The sequence below is a fragment of the Hippopotamus amphibius genome, chromosome 17, assembly GCF_030028045.1.
Source record: "Hippopotamus amphibius kiboko isolate mHipAmp2 chromosome 17, mHipAmp2.hap2, whole genome shotgun sequence".
Lineage (NCBI taxonomy): Eukaryota > Metazoa > Chordata > Mammalia > Artiodactyla > Hippopotamidae > Hippopotamus > Hippopotamus amphibius.
The window spans coordinates 6611304-6633270 of record NC_080202.1 but is presented as its reverse complement, the minus strand read 5'-3'; the positions used below and the strand labels follow the sequence as shown (position 1 = coordinate 6633270).

At 43.1% G+C, this 21967-nt stretch overlaps 1 protein-coding gene across 1 annotated transcript in view; it reads right to left on the bottom strand.

Annotated features, from left to right (window-relative positions):
* Positions 1-10265, bottom strand: part of LOC130840325 (myosin-13) — a 49373-nt gene extending 39108 nt beyond the window's left edge. Inside the window, exons 1-10 of the mRNA XM_057715735.1 lie at positions 10062-10265; positions 8805-8948; positions 8530-8686; positions 6568-6595; positions 6012-6123; positions 4889-4981; positions 3411-3474; positions 3230-3328; positions 3021-3124; positions 68-206 (exon numbers count right to left, since the gene is read on the bottom strand). Of these exons, the coding sequence (XP_057571718.1) occupies positions 68-206; positions 3021-3124; positions 3230-3328; positions 3411-3474; positions 4889-4981; positions 6012-6123; positions 6568-6595; positions 8530-8686; positions 8805-8948; positions 10062-10265 (1144 nt within the window). The remainder of the gene's footprint in view (positions 1-67; positions 207-3020; positions 3125-3229; positions 3329-3410; positions 3475-4888; positions 4982-6011; positions 6124-6567; positions 6596-8529; positions 8687-8804; positions 8949-10061) is intronic.
* Positions 10266-21967: the final 11702 nt, after the last annotated feature.

Below are 21967 nucleotides of genomic sequence, written 5' to 3'. Positions count from 1 at the left end.
CCCGTGGCCCAGTCCACACATGAACACAGGGGGAGGGTCAGACCTCTGTCCCCGTCCCAGGGGGTACCTTCAGTGCCGTCTGGCTCTGCCTGCTCCTCCCGCTGTTTCTGCTTGAATTTCATGTTCCCGTAATGCATCACGGCGCCCGTGAGCTTGTAGATCCCAACTTTCTCCTCTGAGCTGAAGCCCAGGATGTCAATGGCATTCTGGGAGTTAGAAAAAAAGACAACCGTCACAGCAGGCCTCAGGGATCCAAATGCAGCTTTCTCTTGGCATTTTGTATAGCACGCGAGACAGCATTTACCCAGGTAAGTGGATGACAGGTGGGGTATGGTAAGTTAGGGGTTAAAAACCATATCTTTAATTGAACATGTTTGTGTGGGTGGGTGAAGATTATGGGAAGAAAATGTAACTAATCTGTTTTCTTCCATCCAGTGAGCACTGATTTTAGTCTTTTCCCACTGTGCATAGATTTGGGGGCTGTTTTCTGGATGAGAACACTGGGAACCATTGTGTGAAGCTGGGAGGAGGCAGTTTCAGGGACACTATCCAAGAGCTTGCAGGCTGGTACTGCAACCCAGGAATTCCAGGGTTGTTCAGGATGGAGATGATATAGCATCACAGAATATTAGAACTGGAAGGGAAGATACCATTTTTCAAATGAGAAAGGGGCTAGGTAGGGGGCTAGGCACTGAGAAATGGAATTATTTCCTACCATATCAATAAACCCAGGATGTCACAGTCATCAGCCCTCCAATGAGAGCTGGTGAGCCCTGAGGGAACGTAGGAAGGAAAGAAAACATGCTATCTAGCAGTTATCAGACTGCAGCCATTCCCCACCTGAGCCCTAAGGAAACTCAGGATGTGAAAACACAGGACACTGGCCCCAGATAGCTGAGGTGCACATCAAAAGAATGATTTCAGTGAGCCCAGACTCTTGCATCTTCCCATACATAGAAAAGTGCTAAATTCCTTAACTTGGGATTGCTGGTTTTCTTTTATTAACAAAAATCTTTGACGTTCAGACTACCTGCCCTTGGTTGCAAAACTTCTATATAACCTGGCTCCCCCCCCGTCACCTCCCCGGAGCAGTTCTCTCAGGGTTTCTTGAGATGCTCCCTCCTGGGCCTGAAGTCCTAAAAATGCCCACTGAACAAAACATAACTCTCAACTTTTAGGTTGTATTTTTTAAGTCGACAGCGCTATCCCTATGTTATCTCAGTAAGTCCCTGCGAGAACCTTATAGGTGCACAGATTTTTCCCAATTTCCAGGTGAAGAACTGAGGTTCTAAGAGGGTAAGTAACTGCCCCAAGTCCTGCAAGGAGGATGTGATAAAAAGGGGACCGGAGCAGCACTGGGTCACTTCAAAGTCTGCAGCAGGTGCTGATTTGGTTTTATAATCTCTTGTTCTACCACAAAGATTTAAACTGGCAAATCCTTCCTCAGGGTATACGTACGACTGTGCAGCAGGGTTTGCAGCCCGAGGCTAAGCAATGCCCAGGGTGGAGTTGAAACATGTCTGGATGTGTCTGGTGAGCTAGTGGGACAGACCCCGTAGGTCAGTGCCAGCAGGATGGTATTGAAGCGTGAGGCACTATTGGCGTGGCACCCCTTTGTGGGGGAGGGAGGGTCCACTCCAGGAGCTGACAGGGGAAAGGAGAGATTCTGAGGCCACTGCATCCGTATCCCACACCAGCTGATGCATATCTGTGTCCTAGGAATGGGTGGCTGCAGGTAAAGAGAGAAAGAACTTTCGCTCAATGCTGAAAGGAAGCGGGTGAAAGCGTGACTGCCTGGGGAGCCTCCTGGAGAATGCAGTCACTCGGAGGCACCAATGCCCCTCTGTGTGGCCGTAACCATCGCCCTGGAGAAGCTCCGTGGGAGGGAGGAGCAACAGCAGTCCCTGACGGCAGGGATCTCCGTGAGGACCTGAGATACTTTGGGGACTTTTAGAATTCCTTAGGAGGGACTTTCCGAAGGCTGGAGGCCTTGCATCCGTCACTAATCTGTCTCTCCAGTTAGTAAAGGCTGGGGAAACCTGGTTAAAAATGTGTAATAGCCAGAATAATGTTAAGTGAAGTTTATTTGATCGTGAACATTTTCTTCTTGCCTTAAAACAATTAGCATCACCTGGGAACACCACAAAATGAAGCCCAGGGAGCTGGCCCTGGGCAGGGCCCCTGGGGTATTGGACGAGACCATTTTCCAACTTCCAACTTTTACAGCTTCCATGAGGACAGAGCCAGGAGGGGTAGAGAGATTCATTGCACTGAGATGGTGTCTTTTAGTTAAAAATGCAAGTTCTGGGGTTGGGCAGATCTGGGTTCAGACTGTTGTTTACAAACTGTCTGAGTGAATTGTATGTTTTTTTCTAAGACTCAGCTTCTACCTTTATGAAACAGGGACAACAGTGGTGCGGATCCCAGAGGTTTTGTTAAGGCTTAAATGAGATAACGCAGGCAAAGCTCTTTTCCCAGTTCCTAGTGCGTGTAAGTGCTCAATGTGCTTAGTTAATATTATAGTTATTGACCCTGGAGATACTTCCCGAAGCTAAAGGCCAGAGGCCTGACAGGTGTGCTGAGGAGCTGGGTACACACCGTGAGCCCGAGGCGGCAGGCAGCCGGAAGAATGGAGCCACGGCTGCAGAGCGGTGCTGTTTTTTCCTACTTTAGACTTTTCTGTATTTTCTAGATTTTCTAAAAGAACTATGTAGATGCTTTTGTACCCTGAAAACCTCCAACAAAACCTTTAAAAGCCATATGCATGCAAACATTTACTCTAAAATGCTGGAGAATGGAACTGAAGGCCTGTATTGGAGAACTTTCTGTATTCCCATTTCTGGAAACTCCTGAAATGGAGCCGGGTGGGGGATGAGTGTGATCTGTACTAATTCTCTGAGATCTTGGTTCTAATCACTGAGCCTCCTTGTGCCCCAGCTTCCTCATGAGATCATGAGTACCTCTCAGTTCATATATTCAACAATTCCTTACATAAGTGAATAAACACACAAAATACTTACATCAGTGGCCAACAATTCCTCACTGTCGTCAATACTGGCCACGGTGACCTCTCCTTGGCTCACGAAGGGGAAGTCAAAAGGGTTGGTTGAAATGAGAAGCAGGTCTGTGAAGCAGAAATATCCCTTCAGCATCTTATGCACAATTGACTCTGGGATTTTTTTTCCCAATGTGATTGGTTTGGAAGATGAGTGATAACCAAGGAACTTACCGATGAGTTCTGGCTTCTTGTTTGACATGATTTGGTAAAAAATATGATAGCTTCTCTCACTGGATAACTGAAATGTCACCCTGGATTTTTCCAAGAGATCTAAGATAACAAAAAACAATTTTAGGTTCCCTGGGAGATGCCCCTGTGGCCAAATCCAAGGTGTCAGACCATTTAAACTCACAGGTCTCAATGTCCGCTGATGCCAGCTTTCCCGTGGCTCCAAAGTGAATCCTGATGAACTTTCCCTGTCCGAAACCAGATGGCCAAACACAGTTATTTTATTTATAAGGTACTGCAGCCAGCTTCTCTTAGGTGCTACCAGGGATGTAGGGTCACGGAGGAGGTGATGCCAGAAGCGTGAGGACTTCCCTCCTCTCTGTTGCCTGGCATCCGGTCCCCATGGCAGCTCAGTCAGGACTCAGGTAGCTCTGCCCAAAGCATCTGGCCCTGTTCCTACAGTTCCAGGGATGTCCACAGGCCCCCTCTCAACTCTCTTCTTGGGTGGGACCACCTCACACCTGACCGTCTCCTTGGTTTTTATCCTGCTCAAACTCCAGGTAACACCTTTGAATGGATAACCTGGTTGGACTCTCTGACTTCTTTTTTTCCTCTCAGTGTTACTTCTGAGGTTTCTTGCCTCAGTTTCCCTTACTACTTACTACAGCCAAACCTAGCTCCCAGGCTGGGCCTCCTGGCTCCCAAAAGACCCACTCAGCACCTGGGGTCTCCCAATTTGGGGTAGTGAGAGGTAAAATTATATATAGTATACATATATGTGTGTGTGTGTCTGTGTGTGTGCATCCGTGTGCGTGCGTGTGTATACCTCCTTCTTACATTGTCTGCTTTATTGGCCTCCATCACTCTGTGAGCAAATTTGAGGGTAAAAATATTGCCGTGCTTGTTCACCCACAGACTCTGAAATGTAGTCTGCACTCAGTAATATTCTTAATATTTTCTTAATGGAGCCTAAGAAGAGTTCATGAAGGACTTATGGAGGTTTGTGTGAATTTTGTGTTGGGTCTTCAGGATTTTTAGCTGCTCACTGGAAGTGCCTCTGGGTACTTGCTCTACTGGCCATGAAATTCGAGAGAAGACTGGATGTTTGTTTATTTGCCGATGTTGGAAGTAAATGCCTCTTCAGTTGAGCCAATCCTGAGGGACATATCTTTCAATATCTTCAGGATCAACTTTTCCCCAAGTTGTGAGCTCTGCTGCTTTCGCCAGGTTTTCCCTCCTCCGAACCCCTCCTGATGGAGGTCAAATCTGCCAACTAACTTCACACTAAGGTTTCCACGGCTAACAAGTCAGTGGATACTGCTCAGTGGACTTGTGCATTTTAAAAGGCTTCCACCCGAAGAGACCAATTTTAGCGTAGAGAAATCACTTTATATTTGTGGAATTTGAGTTACTGTGACTTCAGGATGCTCTGAGAGGACGCTGATTAGTTAGGGAAGGACGGCGAAATCCTCCCTCAGCTGGGAATAAGCCAGCGCGTTCTTCGAAGGGTATCAGACTATTCCGGTTGGGCAGCTTGATCTGAATCGCTTGGGGGAAGACTAAGGCCGGGTGTACTCTAGTCTGTGTGACCATTTTTCACATGCAGCTTTGGAGGAGGGGGTTTGGTTTCTGGGGGTCACTGACAATCAGACTGCGTCTTACGAATCTCGAGGAGTTGTCGTTCCTCACGGTCTTGGCGTTTCCAAAGGCCTCCAGGAGGGGGTTGGCCTGGATGATCTGGTCTTCCAGGGTTCCCTGATAATAAATAAGGAGGGGAAAAGAGAGGACTTTGGACATCTTCTGAAGCAACTTCTTGGTGACTCAAAAATGTGGATGCTCTGGGAAGGGCACAGGGAGAGATGTCACCCAGCCCAGGCTGGTGGCAGGTGCAGACGCACTGAGTACCCACAGGCCCATTCCCACCCCACTGAAGGAGGCTGCAAGGTCCCATCCTAGAGGGGGTCTTAGCGCAGCATCAAAGGGGCTTCTCGCACCAGATTCCACGTTGAAGCACCACCCCCTCCATCTCTATTTCCCAGACTGCCTTTCCTCTCTGATAACATTTCATTATAAATCACAGATTTTTAGACCTCTGTTACGGCGTGCGCCAGGACCCATTTAGATAGATATTTGGTTTCAGAAGTAGAAATAGACTATGAGCAATGAAAATGACCCATATGATAGAAACAGTGGTTCTCAAAAACATTTTTAAGTTGCATACAATTTATTATGTGAGAATGATTACTTAGAAGTCTGCTTATAGAAAGCAGAGTTTTCACCCTCCCCACTTCCCTGCACGATTGCCTATCCTCCTGGCTCCAGAGCAGTTTGGAAACTGCTGTCTAGCTCAGTGGTTCGCAAAGTGTCATGCCTGGACCAGCTGCATGAGCAGCGAGAACGTGATAGAAATGCAACATGTCGGGATTGTGAATGTGAGATGCAAATTTCAGTCAGAAATTCTGGGCCTGGGGCCCAGCAATCGGACGTTAACAAGCCCTCCTGATGATGTGTGCTCCAGTTTGAGGACCACTGGCCTAAACTATTCCTTCTCCAGAGGAGGATGCGGAGTTGTTCAAGGTCACTTGGCTGCTGCAGATGGAGCCGGTGCTAGAGCCTGAGTCCACGAGGCGGAGCCGCTTCCTGCCCTGCCCCCTAAGTACCCCTGGGGCAAGACCTCGTGCTGTGCATCTCTGCTGAGCATAAAGCCCCGCAGACGCTTGGTTCTCACCCGGGATTTAAGTTGTCCTTATTCCAGCAAGCTTTCCAGGTGTAGGAAGCTGCTTACCTGCATCTCGCCTGACTGCTGCTCCTTCTTCTTGTCCCCAGTGACCGCAATTGTTGCAAAGTACTGGATGACACGCTTGGTGTTCACCGTCTTTCCAGCCCCGGATTCTCCACTGTTGATTTAAAAGTAAGTGAGATACACAGATATAGAGAACAGATCTGTGGTTGCCAAGGTGCCCAAGGGGAGGGGGGATGGAGAATGGATGGACTGAGAGTTTGGGATTAGCCGATACAAACTAGTATATATAGGATGGATAAACTACAAGGTCCTACTGCATAGCACAGGGAACTATAGTCAATATCATGTGATAAACCATAATGGAAAAGAATATGAAATATTCTTTACATGTGTATATATTTATATGTATAAATAATATTTATATAGGTATATCTATGTATAACGGAATCACTTTGCTGCACAACAGAAATTAACACAGTGTTGTGAATCAACTATGCTTGAATAAAATAAATTTTTTAAAAAGTAAGTGAGATAAAGGAGAACAGAAGGGACGGATGGCCTCTTCTAAGTCAACCTGGTGCAAACACAGGTTACTCACGTGATGAGGATGGACTGGTTGTCTCGATCTAGAAATGCAGAAGGAAGCAAAACAAAATAAATAAATAAACCACAAGTAGGCAGCGTATACAAATCAGGAAATATTCGGGGTGAGCAGAGTATATGAGTTCTAGTACTGACTTTGCCATTAACTAGCAGCATGATGATTTGGGTACGTCTAATCTTCTTCAAGACAGTTTGTGCAGATTTCCCAAAGGTGGGATGTGTCACATGGGCAGCATGGGACGTGAACAGTGAGTCCCACAGTGTGAAAGTTACTCGTGTTCACAGATCTTTACCTCTGAGCTAGCACTTCATCTCCCTTTTCAGCCAAGAACGCGAGGCTCAGACTCAGAACTTGTAAGAAGCCACAGCTTCTAATTAGAATTTATGGACACCTACTTGTTGTCATTGCATTTTTCTTTACTTTCTACTGGTGAACAGTGACAATGGTTTTCCATTTATAATAGTGTTACTGGTTGAATTGTGTTTCCTCCTAAATTCATATGTTGAAGCCCTAACCCCCAGTACTTCAACATTTAGAAATAGGGTTATTGCAGATGTAGTGAGTTAAGATGAGGTCATAGCGGAGTAGGTGGGCCCCTTATCCAATATGACTGGTGTTCTTATAAAAAGGGAAATTTGGAAACAGATGAGAACACAGTGTAGAAAATGACAGTGTAGATCACGGTGATGTTTCTATAAGCCTAGGGATGCCAAAGATGGCCAGCAACCCGCCAGGAGCTGGGAGAGAGGCCTGGACCAGATTCTCCCTCTCAGTCCTCAGAGGGAACCAACCCTGCTGACGCCTTGACCTCCGACTTCCAGGCTCCAGAACTGTGAGATTACACATTTCTGTTTCTTAGGCTACCCAGTGTGTAGTATTGGGTCGACCAAAAATTTCGTTCCGTTAGTAAATACGTTGTTCAATACAGTTCTTTATGAAAATGAAAAATGTCTTTTATTTTTACTTAAAACCAAACGAACTTTTTGGTCAACCCAATACTTGGTTACGGCTGCTCTAAGAAACTGATGCTAATAGTGATATTATTCTTCCTTTAAAAAAAAATAGTTTTATTCCAGATCAAAGGGCAGATTTGTTTAGTTCCTATTTTTACTTTATTTTATTTTATTTTATTTTTGGCTGCACCTTGTGGCATGCAGGATCTTAGTTCCCTGCCCAGGGATCAAACCTGTGCCCCGTGCAGTGGAAGCACAGAGTCTTAACCACCGGACCACTAGGGAATTCCCTATTCTTCCTTTTGAAGTGGATAGAACTTCAGTCAATTTAAAGAAAGATTTTAAAAATGCAGAAATGGCCAGGATTGTGAATGTGAAATAGGAATGGCTGAGCTCTGGGCAACATCGTCCTGGATGATGTTTAAGCATCTTCAGATTTCAGATGCCTGCTTGTACTTCTTCTCTCTGCACCAAGTCAAATCAGGTGAAAGTTGAACAGACGGAAGTGATGTTAGGCATGACAGGGTGACAGTATTACCACATCTCTGCTATTCCTCCCGCTATTCTGGAAATTTAAGAAGGAGACAGAGGAGCCTGAGAAAACAGGTGAAGGGAAGTTGCTGTGTCCATTTCTCTAACTTTGCATTCCTAAGTGGCTACTAATATAGTCTCTTTTCCAAGTGTGCTCATGTTGGGAGGGTTCTTTGGAGGTAGGGGCAGGGCATCTCCTTGTGTTCCATGCCCCCTCCCCACAGAAGCATGTACTTAGTGTGGCTTCAGGCCTAAGCTCTGGCTTATGCGCCATGACTGGTAATGGAAGATACTGTACCCCTGGCTTTCCATCCTGACATTTTCTGAATCTCCTAAGGTCACTTTGGTCATTGCACCATTTGGATGACCAAACCCAGTGAAGGGCTTGAGTAATTAACTAAGAACCGGTCCAGTTAAAGGACTTGAATAACTCACTAAAACTATTTTTAAAAATATGGATTAAAGAAATTACCAGTCAGCATGAACTGATAGGCGTTGTCAGAGATGGAGAAGATGTGGGGCGGGGCCTCCTGGCGCTTTTTGCCTCTGTAGGCCGTCACCACCTCGGGGTTGTACACCGGCAGCCACTTGTAGGGGTTGACGGTGACACAGAAGAGGCCCGAGTAGGTCTGCACCATAAAGAAAATAAAAGGAATATAATTACTTCATGAGGACCTACATACTGTACTATTTTTCAAAATAGTAATTAACCCCCTGCCTGAGTGGAGGCCATGAGAATGAACTCACGTAGATCATCCAGGCTGCGTAGCGCTCCTTGAGGTTGTACAGCACAGCGGGCTCGTGTAGGTGGGTCATCATGGCCATGTCCTCGATCTTGTCAAATTTGGGAGGGTTCATGGGGAAGACTTGGTCGCTATTCAGAGTGAGTGTCTGAATATTGAGAAGAAAAGCACGTGATGAGTGGGAGAGCCGAGGACTGGTACCCACGCTACGAGGGTGGTGAAAAGGGTGAGCTCTTGCTGTGCGGTCACCCTGTTACCATGGATAACTTTATGGGTCATTTCTGTGCCCAGAGATGGTCTGTAAATAACTGTTCTTGATGAATCTAAGTCTGGTCAAACTGCATAAGCAATGCTGGTCTGATGCCCCCCAGTCCTTGTGCCATTCTGTGCACCAGGAGTGGGTTACAGGTGTGCAAAGCTGTAGAGTCCTTCAGCCTCAGGGTGTCCAGATGGGACTCAGGACGGCCAAGGCCAGAGCAGCTTGCCTCTGTTTACCGCCTTTGCGGTGAGTGCTGCAAAGAGGCCAAGCTTGGAATTTTGGAAAGAACTCTTCCAGTGTATTCTGTGCATCTCCACCTTAATACCTCCTCGCACATGGGTCCCTTTGAGAGGGAATAGACTTACATTGAAATTGTCTAGTGACCTTCAAAGTTCTTCTTAAGTGCTACTTCTTCTATGACCTGTTTCTGCTCTCCCCTATCTTTTCAAGGCTTCCAGAATTCCTTGCACTGCTGCTCTAATCGTTAAAACACTTGGACTTGGATCATGGTCTATGACTGAACAGTATTCTGAAACTATTACCTAATTTTCCCCTGTTTTTCCCTCCCTTTAAGCATACAACTGGCATTCCATTGCTCAGGAAAGGTAAAAAATGTAATTCCCTGCATTAAACCAGGTGTTGCCTCTGGTGCTCACTCTGTAAGTCACTCTGCAGCCTAGAGAGTTCTATTTGGTATATTCGCCCACCCAGCAGCAATCGCATCAATCTCTCCCTTGAACAGTCCAACCTCTTCCACCACCACGTTCCCCCTTCTCCAAAGCAATATTCCAAAAATTCTCAAAGCCCCAGCCCTCAGAGAAGGAGATAGGAGCGAAGGTGTGTTCCGTGGCCGTGTTCACCTGTGGCTTCACTCAGAGTCGATCAATGTGAATCTTGTTCTAGCTTCAGATTCCTATAGACCAGCATGCAATTTCTAATATTCCACTCCAAAGGAAAAGGAGGATGCCCATGATAGCAAGGACATCTGCGATCAACACTTACCCGGTCATCGAGGGTCTTGACTGTGACTTTGTCATTTTCCCTGCTCTGGATCATACCTTTCACATACAATTCCTTATCATCCACTGCAAAGCAGGCTTTCTTAGAATCGAAGGGGCGATTCTGAGCCTCGATTCTCTCCTTCTCTGATTTCCTCAGGTAGGGAGCTGCTTCTCCAAAGATGGCCATCTCCGCATCAGAGCTCATGACTGCAGGGGCTGGGAAGACCAGGGCTGCTGAGTCTGGAGCTTGGGGGACTCCTGACTGTGAAGGGCCCCATCCTGTTCTTTCCGTTCAGACAGGGTGCCAGATTCAAAAGCTCCTGGGATTAACCTAGGTCCTGAGTAATCTAGGGCCAGATCTAGGGTCCTAGAGTGGGCAAGTGGGGGTGAGCTAAAGGGGATGTTTTACTCCAAGAAAAAAGTTTGAGGGGTTGCTTTCATCTCACTGTTGATTGTGGAACAGCTCTTAGTCCAGGTCCAGGTGTGGAAGTCGGAACCAATTAGAGGAAACTAAGCTGAACCTAATAAAGGAGGACTCAGGAAATACTTCCTAAGTACACATCACGTTTGAGCCTCATGACCTCGGTGTCATTCTCAAATCTTAAAGATGTCCGAAAAGAATTATTGGAATGTTGATAATTCCTAGTAGAACGTTCAGACAGCCCAGTGAAAAGTAATGACTTGAACATAAAGTACCGCCACACTGGTTTAGCCAATTATAGGCAGCAAGGTGATGGGAGACATTATGGCTTAGTGCAATGGTTCCAAAGTTTAACATGCACCAGAATTACCTGGAGAGCTTGTTAAAACACAAATTGCTGGACCCCAACCCCAGAGTTTCTGATCCAGTAGGTATGGGATAGGGCCTGAGAATTTGCATTTCTAGCCTGAGATGCTGATGCTGTTGGTCCAGGGACTACACTCTGAGAACTGCTGGCATGGGGCCTTCTGACTTCAAGTGTGGTCCTTCAACATGTTGCATCAGCATCCGCAGGAGTCTGTTAGACATTCAGAATCTCAGACCCACCCTGGATTACAAAACCAGAATCTGCACTTTAACAAGATTTCTGGGTGATTTCTAGGCGTAGTAGAATTGAGATGTACTGGGCTTAATGCAGGGGTCTCCAAACTTTAGTTATGTGCAGCAGTGTGGGGGTATGACAAACAGTGTTTGATTAGATTAATACCTGCTTTAGAACTCACTGCTTGGGGGGAGGTGTGTGTGTGTGTGTGTGTGTGTGTGTGTGTGTGTGTTTATGTGTTTTTCTGCCTCTCTCTCTCTCTCCCCACCGTCCCATTCATCCCTCCCTTCACTAACCTTCCAAACCATCCCCTTTCATAGGCCTTCTCTTTATGTATTTTCTCTGCTTAGAAGCTAGAAAATCTGGCTTAAAGTCCCGGCACTGAACTTGGTCAAACCACTTAACTTCCCTGAACCACTAATTTCACTCAAAATGAAGAAGCAAGCCTAGCTCATTTCTAAGGCCCCTACAGGTTGTGTGGCTTTTCTGGTTCCTTTTCCTCATCTGCATTTGCTTCTTCTGTTTCTTGTGGACCTCTTCCTGCATCTTTCCTGACCCTCTACTTGTTTCCCCTGCATCTCTCCCTCTTCTTCCTTTCTTTCTCTCCTTTTTGTTTCCCACTCATTCCTCTGTAACTGACCATAAAATGGAGTTCAATTACATACATGTATCCCCATATCTCTCTTAAGAAATAGTTCATATTTTTTGAATAAGGCCTTTTGTTTCCTATTAAAAGTGGGAAAATTGAACATGTAATAGTTGTCTCTTGGAAGTTCGCCCCCTCATCTTAACACTTTATGAAATTGCTTTTCATTGGTAGCTGACTGTTGTTTCAATATCCCTCCCTGAGATTCTGGGGGGATCTAGTCCTACAGAAAGAAGAGCATCTGCTTCCCTCTGGACCTTATTCAGATAAGCTGCATTGTGATTTTACTTTGGCCAGTGGCTCTGCTGAACCATCTGTGTGCTCGTGGTTAAGTTTTCATAGTAAGAGACTAGAACTCAATATGGTACCACAAAGAGGGCTCCTGGCCTGCAGGCTTCATGCAGTTTAAATTTTCTCAGTTACTGCCTTGTGGAGAGAAAGAATTCATCCGTCTTATTTCCTCATCTGTGAAGATAGTCCCTATTCTTGTGGCTTAAGTGGGTTTTATAACAGCAGCCATTCTCAAATTTTGTCCTCTCAAAACCCCTTCACACTCTTAAAAATCATTGAGAACCCAGTGAGTTTGGTTTATGTAGTTCATATCTACCAATATTTACAATATTAGAAGTCAAAGTTGAGAAACTTTATTTCATTTAAAATTACTATGAAATCCATTGCATGTTAACATTAATAACATACTTTTATAAAAATGACTATGTTTTCCAAAACAAAAAGCAATTAGTGGCAGGATTACCATTGTTTTTCATTTTTGCAACTCACTTTAACACCTGCTGAATAGAAGATGGATGGATTTTCATGCCTGCTTCTGTATTTAGTCTGTTGCTGTATGTTTTTGTTTTGTTTTTTGGTTAAAGTAGACATAGAAAATCTTCCACAGTTATGTAATTTGGAAAAGGAAAGAGTATTTTAATTGCCTTTTCAAATAGTTGTGGATATTCTTTTTAGATACTCTACCAAAACTTTGCATGTGGTAGTTTCTATGGTGGTTCCTTAAAGGCCAGTTGCAATGTGGAAACTGAAGCCATATTAACAAACATTTTGTACCTGTTACATTATGATCTGTTGGTCTATATTGAACTTTGAGTGAAACTTTTACCCATGTATAAACAACATACATCAATGATTTGGAAAATATTGTTCACTGAATTATACAGAACTTCCAAATATTGACACTTTTCATTATACAATACAAAAAATCACAATCATTAATATCAGCCCAGATCTCATTAGGAAATTCAAACATTAGGAAGTTGTCAAGCTAATGGTAGTAGATACAAGTCTCCCAAAATTTTAATTTTTGCTTGAAAGCTCAAGTATATCATTTGTAACAAATACTATTAGTAGTTTTCCTTGAAAGGATAAGCACACTTCATTGCTTTTTCAGAAAATGTCTGCTAAATATCCAAGTCTGAGGAACTGTAGTTTGTCTGCTAGTCATTCTTTCAAGTAAAAATCATGCTTCATGAATTAAGTGGCTGGTTCATCTTGCAACTCAGACAACTGCACATGTGCTTTTCCTTGAGACAAATGTCAAAGTCCAGTGTGCAGCAGGAGTGCTTTTCATGGATTTCCCGTTCGATCACGTAGAATATTATAAAGATGTGGATAAAATTGAGATGTAATAAAATTAATAGTTTCCACTGCTGCAAATTTTAAGTCATTTTTCAATGAAGCTGGCTTTTTAAATTAAAAAAATTTTTTTTTCATTCTCAGTGTATGGCAGTGAAGAATACTGTGTATACTGGCACAGCTTGGTATAGCACCAGAGTTTCTAACCATCCTTGCTTTTGCATCATTGAGTCAACACAGTGAAGAAGGCAAGTGGCATCTGGGTATTACTATGAAAGTTGTTTTGACCTCATGTACCTCTGGAAAAGTTCTTAGGACTCTCCAAGGTCCCATGGGCCACACTTTGAGAATGGTTGTACTATAGCGTGAGGGAATCTTGTCAGGCTGCAAGCTTATGATCTGATGTCGTTTAGCTTGACGTAGCATTCAGCCTGCTACCCAAAGTGTTGAAAATTGATCCACATCAAAATCATCTGCAACAGCATCTCTGTGGTTGAGACTGAGGAAACTGATTTTTTCTCAAGGGCCTCAAACACAGTGATGTTTGGGACCATTATTTTGCTTTCTAAAGCTACTTTTTCCAAAACCATCACATGGTCCCAATGGTCAAATCACAAAGTGATTTTTGGCGACTATTTCTTAATTTTAATAGTTAAAGTCTATTACCTTATTTTATCAAAATCTAAGATGCCATCAATTGTAAGATAAACTATTTTGTGTCCCATAAATAAAGGGAAAAACCCTGCCAATTACAATACTTTTTTCATTGGTTATAAGATGCATCCCAAGTGAAAAACATGAAGAAAATTATAATTGATACAACAGGATAATATATGCTAATCGCCTAGAGACAGGGAAATATCTGTTTATATTAGTGATATAAAGCAGTGTTTCTCAAACTTTGGTGGGCATAGGAATCCAACCGGGAATCTAATTGAAACGGATATTCTGATTCAGCAGATCTGGAGTAGAGTTTGAGGTTTTGAATAGCTAAGTGTCTCAGCTAATGCTGATGTAGATGGTCCACACTGTCATAGCAAGCATATAGAGTAACTCTGAAAAAACATACCTAAGGAAAAAAAGGAATCAAGGTAAATCAAAATATTAAGTGAATTAGCAGTACTGGTGTTAAATGAATATTGCAAAAATTGTAATGGTAGCATAAGAATGAATTCTGAAGTTCAGGAAAGACTACCATAGTTTGTGGTCTAACTATATCTTTAGGCCTCTTAGAAAAGCAACACTTTCCATCTGGGATTCAAGACACTACCAGTTTTTTGTTGTTGTTGTTGTTTAAAAATTTTATTTATTTATTTATTTGGCTGTGTGGGGTCTTCGTTCTGCACATGGGCTTTCTCTAGTTGCGGCGAACGGGGGCTACTCTTCATTGTGGTACGCAGGCTCCTCATTGTGGTGGCTTCTCTTGTTGTGGAGCGCGGGCCCTAGGTATGTGGACTCAGTAATTGTGGCTCACGGGCTCTAGAGTGCAGGTTCAATAGTTGTGGTGCACGGGCTTAGTTGCTCCATGGCATGTGGTATCTTCCTGGGGCAGGGATTGAACCCATGTCCCCTGCATTGGCAGGTGGATTCTTAACCACTGCGCAACCTAGGCAGTCCCCACTACCAGTTTTGAGGTAGAGATTTTTCTTTTTCCACCCACAACACTAGCCATGACTCAGCATCTAGTATCTCCTAATTTTACTGCCTAGATGAGGCATGAATCATCTCAGTGATATTCTTGCAAAGGTGTTGTCCAGCCTACTTGAACACCTTCAAGGTGACTTCTTCCCATTTTGGAAAAATTTTGGAAATTTTGGAAAATCATTTTTGGCAGTTTACACAGGCCAAAGATTCTCCTTGCTTTAAACTAAAATCTGGCTTGCTGTGACTTCAGGATGTTCGATCCTCATTCTGGCTCTTGGTAACTACAGAAAGAATTCAAACCTTCTTCCCACAAGATAACTTCACCCATGTGATGGTTGCTCTGGGTTCTCCTCAGCTTTATCTTTTCCAGGCTAAAAAGCCCAGTGCCATCTTCATCAGCTTCTTCTGTGATGGGCTTCTGCATCTCCTTTACTATCACAGTGAACACACGGCTGTTAATCTTTTCAAGTGTGACATCCAGACCACCTGTCATCCTCCACCAGCATCTGCGCTCACCTCTCCTGACCTAGGTGTCATGCCCAAGCTGGTGACAGCCCTCTGGCAGCCTCACTGCACCGCTGACTCACCACTTACTGTCAAGCAAAGCCCCTCAATCTGCTGCATGCATGCGGTTGCTAAGTCAGATCTTGTCCCCATATTTATACAACTGTACTCTGGGACCCAGCGCTAAAACCATTTATTCCTGGCTAATGAACTTTGCCTTGTTAGGTATGATCCAACTCTCTTGGCATGACTCATGGTGTCCCTGGAGACTCTACCCCCAGAAATTCCCCTAATTAGCTTCTTCTCAGTTTCAGGAGCTTGACCTGCTTCCAAACCTACACAACTGTGTCCCTGAAACCATCCACTCTGTTCCTGTCTTTAGGGGTCTGCCAATGGAGACGGCCACCTCAGTCTACCTAACCTCCATCACCACCTTCTGACTGCTCCCCGCCCCCTCTTTCTGCTGTCAGTGTACGATGACACTGCTCTCAACTTTCATCCCTCTCCTGGGAATTTCTCAGCTACTGTATCTTGTCAGCAGTGGTGTGGTCATGACTTAATTATACTTTGGTTTCCTTGGTTCTAATTCATCCAGAATTACCTCCAACAAACACAAATTTTGAGGTTGGGGAATAATGTTTTTAATTACTACAGTGGACATAGGTTTGAATCCATCTCTTCTTATTCTCTCAGCATTATTTGTGAGTAAAGACACAGCTGAGTGGATTCAGGGGTGTGGACTCTGCTCAAAGAACAGCAAAGTTAGACTTGTGTGAAGACTGAATCTTGAGCCTACAAACATCATGTTTGGGGCCAACTAAGAATATCGACCTGGAGCTTGTGTGTCAGAGGTCTGCTGTGTATTTTATTCCTATTAGTGTGATGAGCAAGTTCGGGAAGCCCTTCTTCCTTAGGTAAAACCTGCATATTTTGTAATCTGCCTTTAGAAATACTTCAGTAATGGATTTTAATTTCATCAATTTCACCTTCTTATGAGGGTGACATGATTGAGAATGTGTAAAACACTGTTTGCTAATTTCAATTACTGTATTCCCAATTAAGGTGAAAGTGACTCTTACCTTCTTGGTTCCCAAAGCGACAGTTAGTGTCCTTCAGGAATGAAGGGTCTTCTTGGGGAGTGAGTCCAGAAATCAGAACCAAACAAAAACAAAGAACAAATGAACTACTAAGAGTTTAAATAAATCTAGGAATTGTACTTGTTCTAAGTTTAGCTACATTTAAATAGGTACACAGTGGGTGGTGTGGGATGAAAATACATTTTCCATTTTGCCCTTTGGTTAAATCATCATTCTTTAAATAATTGATTAATTACAACATTGATTAACAATTTTTTTTTTAGTATCTTCTTTGTGTGCAAAGTACCATGTCATCTCCTTAAGGGGGTATAAAAATGGATGAAAAGTCTCTTCTCTAAAGGAATGCAAAATTTAGTAATGGTTAAGAGAAATGCTCATATAAATCTTTGAACAAGGAAGAATAATACAAATTCTGTAAGTGTCTAAATGAAGTGTTATGGGGACTTAGAGACATGATGCTTCTGGCTGAGAGTAGGGGGCTGTGAGGGGTCAGGAAAGAAAGGAAGGAGGGAGGGGAATGATCCGGATTGTAACCTGGATGCTTAGACCAGAAGCTGAATTCTTTGGCAATGGGAGAAAAGCCGTGAATTATAGCCAAGACGTCTTTAAGAGGTCCAGGAAGGGCACTCTCTTAAACAGCCTATATTCTCTTGGAGAAGATGAAGGTAGGGCAGCTGATAACTTATTTGGGACTAAGGAATCTCAGTCTAGAAGTTTATACCTACATGAAGATCTCAAGATACCATAAGAGTCTGAATAATTTTCAATATGAAATTTAACTTAAACAAACTTCCCATTTACCACACAGTACTTTTATGGAACCTGGGGAATGTGTCATGAAATACCATTTAGGCAGGAAGAGACATTTCAACACTTGCTTTACTACTTTGGTTGCCTCCTCTGGTCTCTTCCTTTTATGAGTCTCTAATAATCTCCAGCTCTATCCTAAAATTCTCACAAATTTCTCAGGAAAAAATTAAATGATTAAGTGTTATATTCTGAATCCTTAATTCAAATGAAATCAGACTTGGAGGCAGAACCTCGGCTTGCTAATGCCAGTTCTGTAAAGTAGCTGTTGTAATTTCTTTGGGCTTTGGTTTCCCTCTGTAAAATGAGACAGATGGACCAGAAAATCTCCAAGATTTCTCTTAGCCCTGTGAATGTATGACAGAAGGCATTTTGGTGAAGATAGTGGCCAGAAACCAAAGCATCGCAAGTCTCCTGAAGCGGGACTCCCTCTGAGGGCTGCTTCTGCAGTGTCAGACGTGACCCAGCCCAAAGTCCACAAGGCACGCCGTGCAAGACCAATCTGGAAACCGGTCATGGATAAGCAGACTAAGATGCATTCTGAGATGGATAAAATGCATGGGAGAATTCCTTCCCACAATCATCTCCCAGAAGTCCTGACATAAGAAAAAAAAATGTACATAACCACAAAAATTTCAAATACTAGTTCAAGGCAATCACAGAAGAGATATCACAAATGAGGATGTTTATTTGCTAACCGCGTGTTATAATACTGACCTAAACAATTAGAGGGGTAAGTACACATTACATTCAGCTTTGTACCCTGCAGGTTATTTATTTATTTATTTATTTTTGGTCTCATAATTGCTTATATTCTTGTCTTTTTACTCCTTGTAGAAGTGTCTTGAAAGGCCTTGCCATCTTGTCTCACATCTGGTCTCATCTTAACATAGTTCCTTATGCTTAGAGGCCCTCAGCAAAGCCTACTGTGTTGCCTTCTCTCCTTCTCTCCAGGTAACCTGATCAGGTATAATCACAGCTACGTGGAGCAAATAAGCGGGCACTGGTGAGCACTTACCTCGCGCTGCTGCGGTTGAAGCAGTTTCAAAAGTGTAGCCCCCTAGCTCCCTTTATACTCCCAAATCTGCAAGCCCAGCACTCTAACTTGGCTGTATTTGGGGGATCACCATCTACTCGTTAGATGTAAATGCGTCGTAGCCCTGATCTCTTACTCTTGTTAAGTTACTTGGATAAATGACCAGCAGAGGCTGCATAATGCCAAGTCAGCTGCGTAGGGATTTTGACGTTGGACACAGATCTTTGAGACTTAGAGAGTCCTAGAGGCCGAGTGGAACTGGGGCAGAGTGTGCTAAGAAGGTCAGTGAAGGGCAAAGCCTCAGGGTGAATTGTCAAGCGATGGGTGATCAATAGCGCGGATACTAACTGCATCTCCTTTACCCAGCACTGTAAACACGACGTGGTGTGTGCCTATTCTCAGAAATCTCTGGAAAACATAAGATTGGCCATTTAACACATCCCTTCTTTTTTTAAAAAAACATTATTTTTTAATTGAAGTATTTACAATGTTGTGTTAGTTTCAGGTGGACAGCAAAGTGATTCAGATATATATATCTGAATTTGTTTCCCTTATAGGTTATTACACAAGATTGAGTATCATTCCCTGTGCTATACAGTAGGTCCTTGTTGTTTATCTATTTTATATACAGTAGTGTGTATATGTTAATCCCCAACTCCTAATTTATCCCTCCCTCCTTTTCCTCTTAGGTAACCATAAATTTGTTTTCGATGTCTGTGGGTCTATTTCTGTTTTGTAAATAAATTCATGTATATCTTTTCTTTTTTTTTAGATTCCACATATAAGCGATATCATAGGATACTTGCCTTTGGCTTTCCTCACTTAGGGTGATAATCTCTAGGTCCATCTAACACATCTATTCTTATTTATTAATTTATTTTATTAAAAAAATCCACGGTAGATGGAAAACTTTCTAAAATGTATTATATATTGATTTCTTTAATCTAGTATCTTGAATGGAGTTGAACTTTCCCTTGATCACTCGGGGGCCTGGGAGGTGATGTAACGAAGTCGTCAGGGATATTATAGTTTCTTTGAGGATTTTACCCTGCACTAATTCTTCATAGGTAGCTATGAATTTTTGTGTCACCTTTCAAGTTTTTATATCTACATCTTCATGGTAAGATACTCAGCTGTAATTCTTTGTGTGGTTAGTGTGTTTGCCTCTGCAAGCCCGGTTTCCTTTTTCAAATCTGCTGTGGAATGGGAAACAGATGATCAGACTGAAAACAAAAAGTCATGCATTTCTGAGTGAAGTTCTAGAAGTTCTAATGAAAATATATGGTCTTTGTGACAACTCTTATGGTTGCTTGGGGCTGTTTTTTGGCTGAAACATAAGTAATGTTTGAATATGCAGGAATTACCATACATTTTAGAAGGTAGAGCCATTTACAGCAATACAATCTGACTTGTTTATGTTGTATATGATCAATGTGTACTGAATTATATTCAATATTTTGTAATAGCCTATAATGGAATATAATCTGAAAAAAAATAACTGAGTCACTTTGCTGTACACGTGAAACTAACACCATCCTGTAAATCAACTATCCTTCAATTAAAAAAAAAAAATTCTCTAGTCTTCCAGTGGGTAGTCTCATGGAGGTGAGGCATATCCAAAGGACATTTGCATTAGTTAAAATGAAATTGTGGGCGGAGGAGAAAGAGATAGGAATAGGACTTACACGTAGCATTTTCCAAAGTAGATTTGACAGAGCGCTGATTCTGAGAGAAACTGTGAAATAAGAGGTCCCATGGCTAAATGAGTTCAGGAAATGTGGCCAACTCTTCCCTGGTGCTGGAGATTCACCATAAATACTAGCATGTTACGGGGTCTGAGAAGACTTTCAGTAAAGAAATATGAAGAACCTTTCTGTACCTGGCGATTTAATGTTGGAACACCCTCTCACTCCCTGCTTGAGAAAACAAGAGGGGAAGGCTGAAGGCTGCAACTCACAGAGAAGTTGTCTCATTCTCAGCACCGTTTGGCCCAGAAGAAAGCAACAGAGAGTGATCAGGCACAAACACAGCTGCTTTTATTCAAGGGACAGTCTTCTGTATGTAACAGATGCTCAGTAAATTTTGTTCCTGTGAATAAATGAATCAGGACAGTTTATGGGGAATCTGTGTTGAAAGAGGGCTGAAGTGACAAGGCAGAAAAAAAAAATGGAATCAGACTCAGTCTCACTTGATGATAATAGTTTATATTTATTAAGAACTCACCACGCGCCAGGCTTTATCCTTTTTGGCTCACTTAAGCGTCATAATACTTTTGTGGGGTAGGTGCTCACGTCATTCCCATTTTATGGCTGAAGAAATTGGGTCACTGAGAGTTTAGGTATCCTGCCCAAGGCCACACAACTAGCAAGTGGCAGAAATGGGAGTCAAATCCTCTCTGGCTCTAGAGCCAATGCCTATAACCTTTCACTTTTGTGAGCACATCACTTTTCAGTGCTGGCAATGGGGAAAGGAGATATGAAACAGGGACACTGCTCCCAAGGAGGTGATAATGAACATGGGAAGAGAAAACATAGACATGAAAAGCATAAATTACTTTTCCAAGGTTAATATAAGTACACCATGAATAGGATGCACAGTGGACTAGATGTATGCGTGAGGTATTTAAAATCCATAAGGCGTGTTGTGTATGTAAAATATCCTCAGAATTGTTATTAATGATAATGACACTGCTTTGAAGGAGAGAAGGGGAGGGTGACTGTGGAGATGATATAATAAAAATAATAATACTTTTTGTAGTTCTTTCCAGTCTACATAGCATTTTTGTATATTTTCTTACGCTTATTTTTCTCTGAAAGCCTTAGGGGGTTATACTACTTATATTCTTATTATTTCTACTGTCCACATGGGGAATTGAGGCCTAAGGGGGTTAAGTGATTGACCAAAAGGCCCCGCAGCTGGTGGGCAATGAAGCCAGAATAGGCATCCCAGTTTGCTGATTCCAAAGCCTCACCTTTTCCTCTATCTTCTAGTCTCTCTTAAAAGGAGGAAGATTTGAAAAGCACAGGGAGGAGTTTCCAGGCTTAGGGCACTTAGGGATTGTGGTTAGAAACAAGACTTCCCAGGTGTGTTTCCAGAAGGTGGACTGGGCAAGCCTGGACAGAAGGGTTGGGGGTAACATGGAGATGAGGCTGGAGAAGTGGGCTGGACTTGTCTGTGACGGGCTCCCAGTGCCCATGGAAGCAGTCAGGACATTATTCTGAGATCACTGGGGAACCTTTCAAGGTTTTTAAGCAGAAAAGTGAACGTGTGTGTGTGTGTGTGTATGTGTAGACACACACACATATATCTGAAGCTTAATACAGAACTGATGTAGGATATAAAGGGAAAGGGAGAACCTGGGGTCCTAGGACCACTTAGCAACTATTTAGAAAATCTTGGTGTACAACCAGCCAAGATGATTATACAGGCTCTGATAGAGTTTATGGGAGTAGGTGGGCAGTTAGTTAGAATTAACCCCTGGATGACCCCATGAATTCAGATACGTGTTAAAACTCTCCAAGCACCAGAGGGCGGGCTTTCACAGTGGTTGTACCCTGGTGT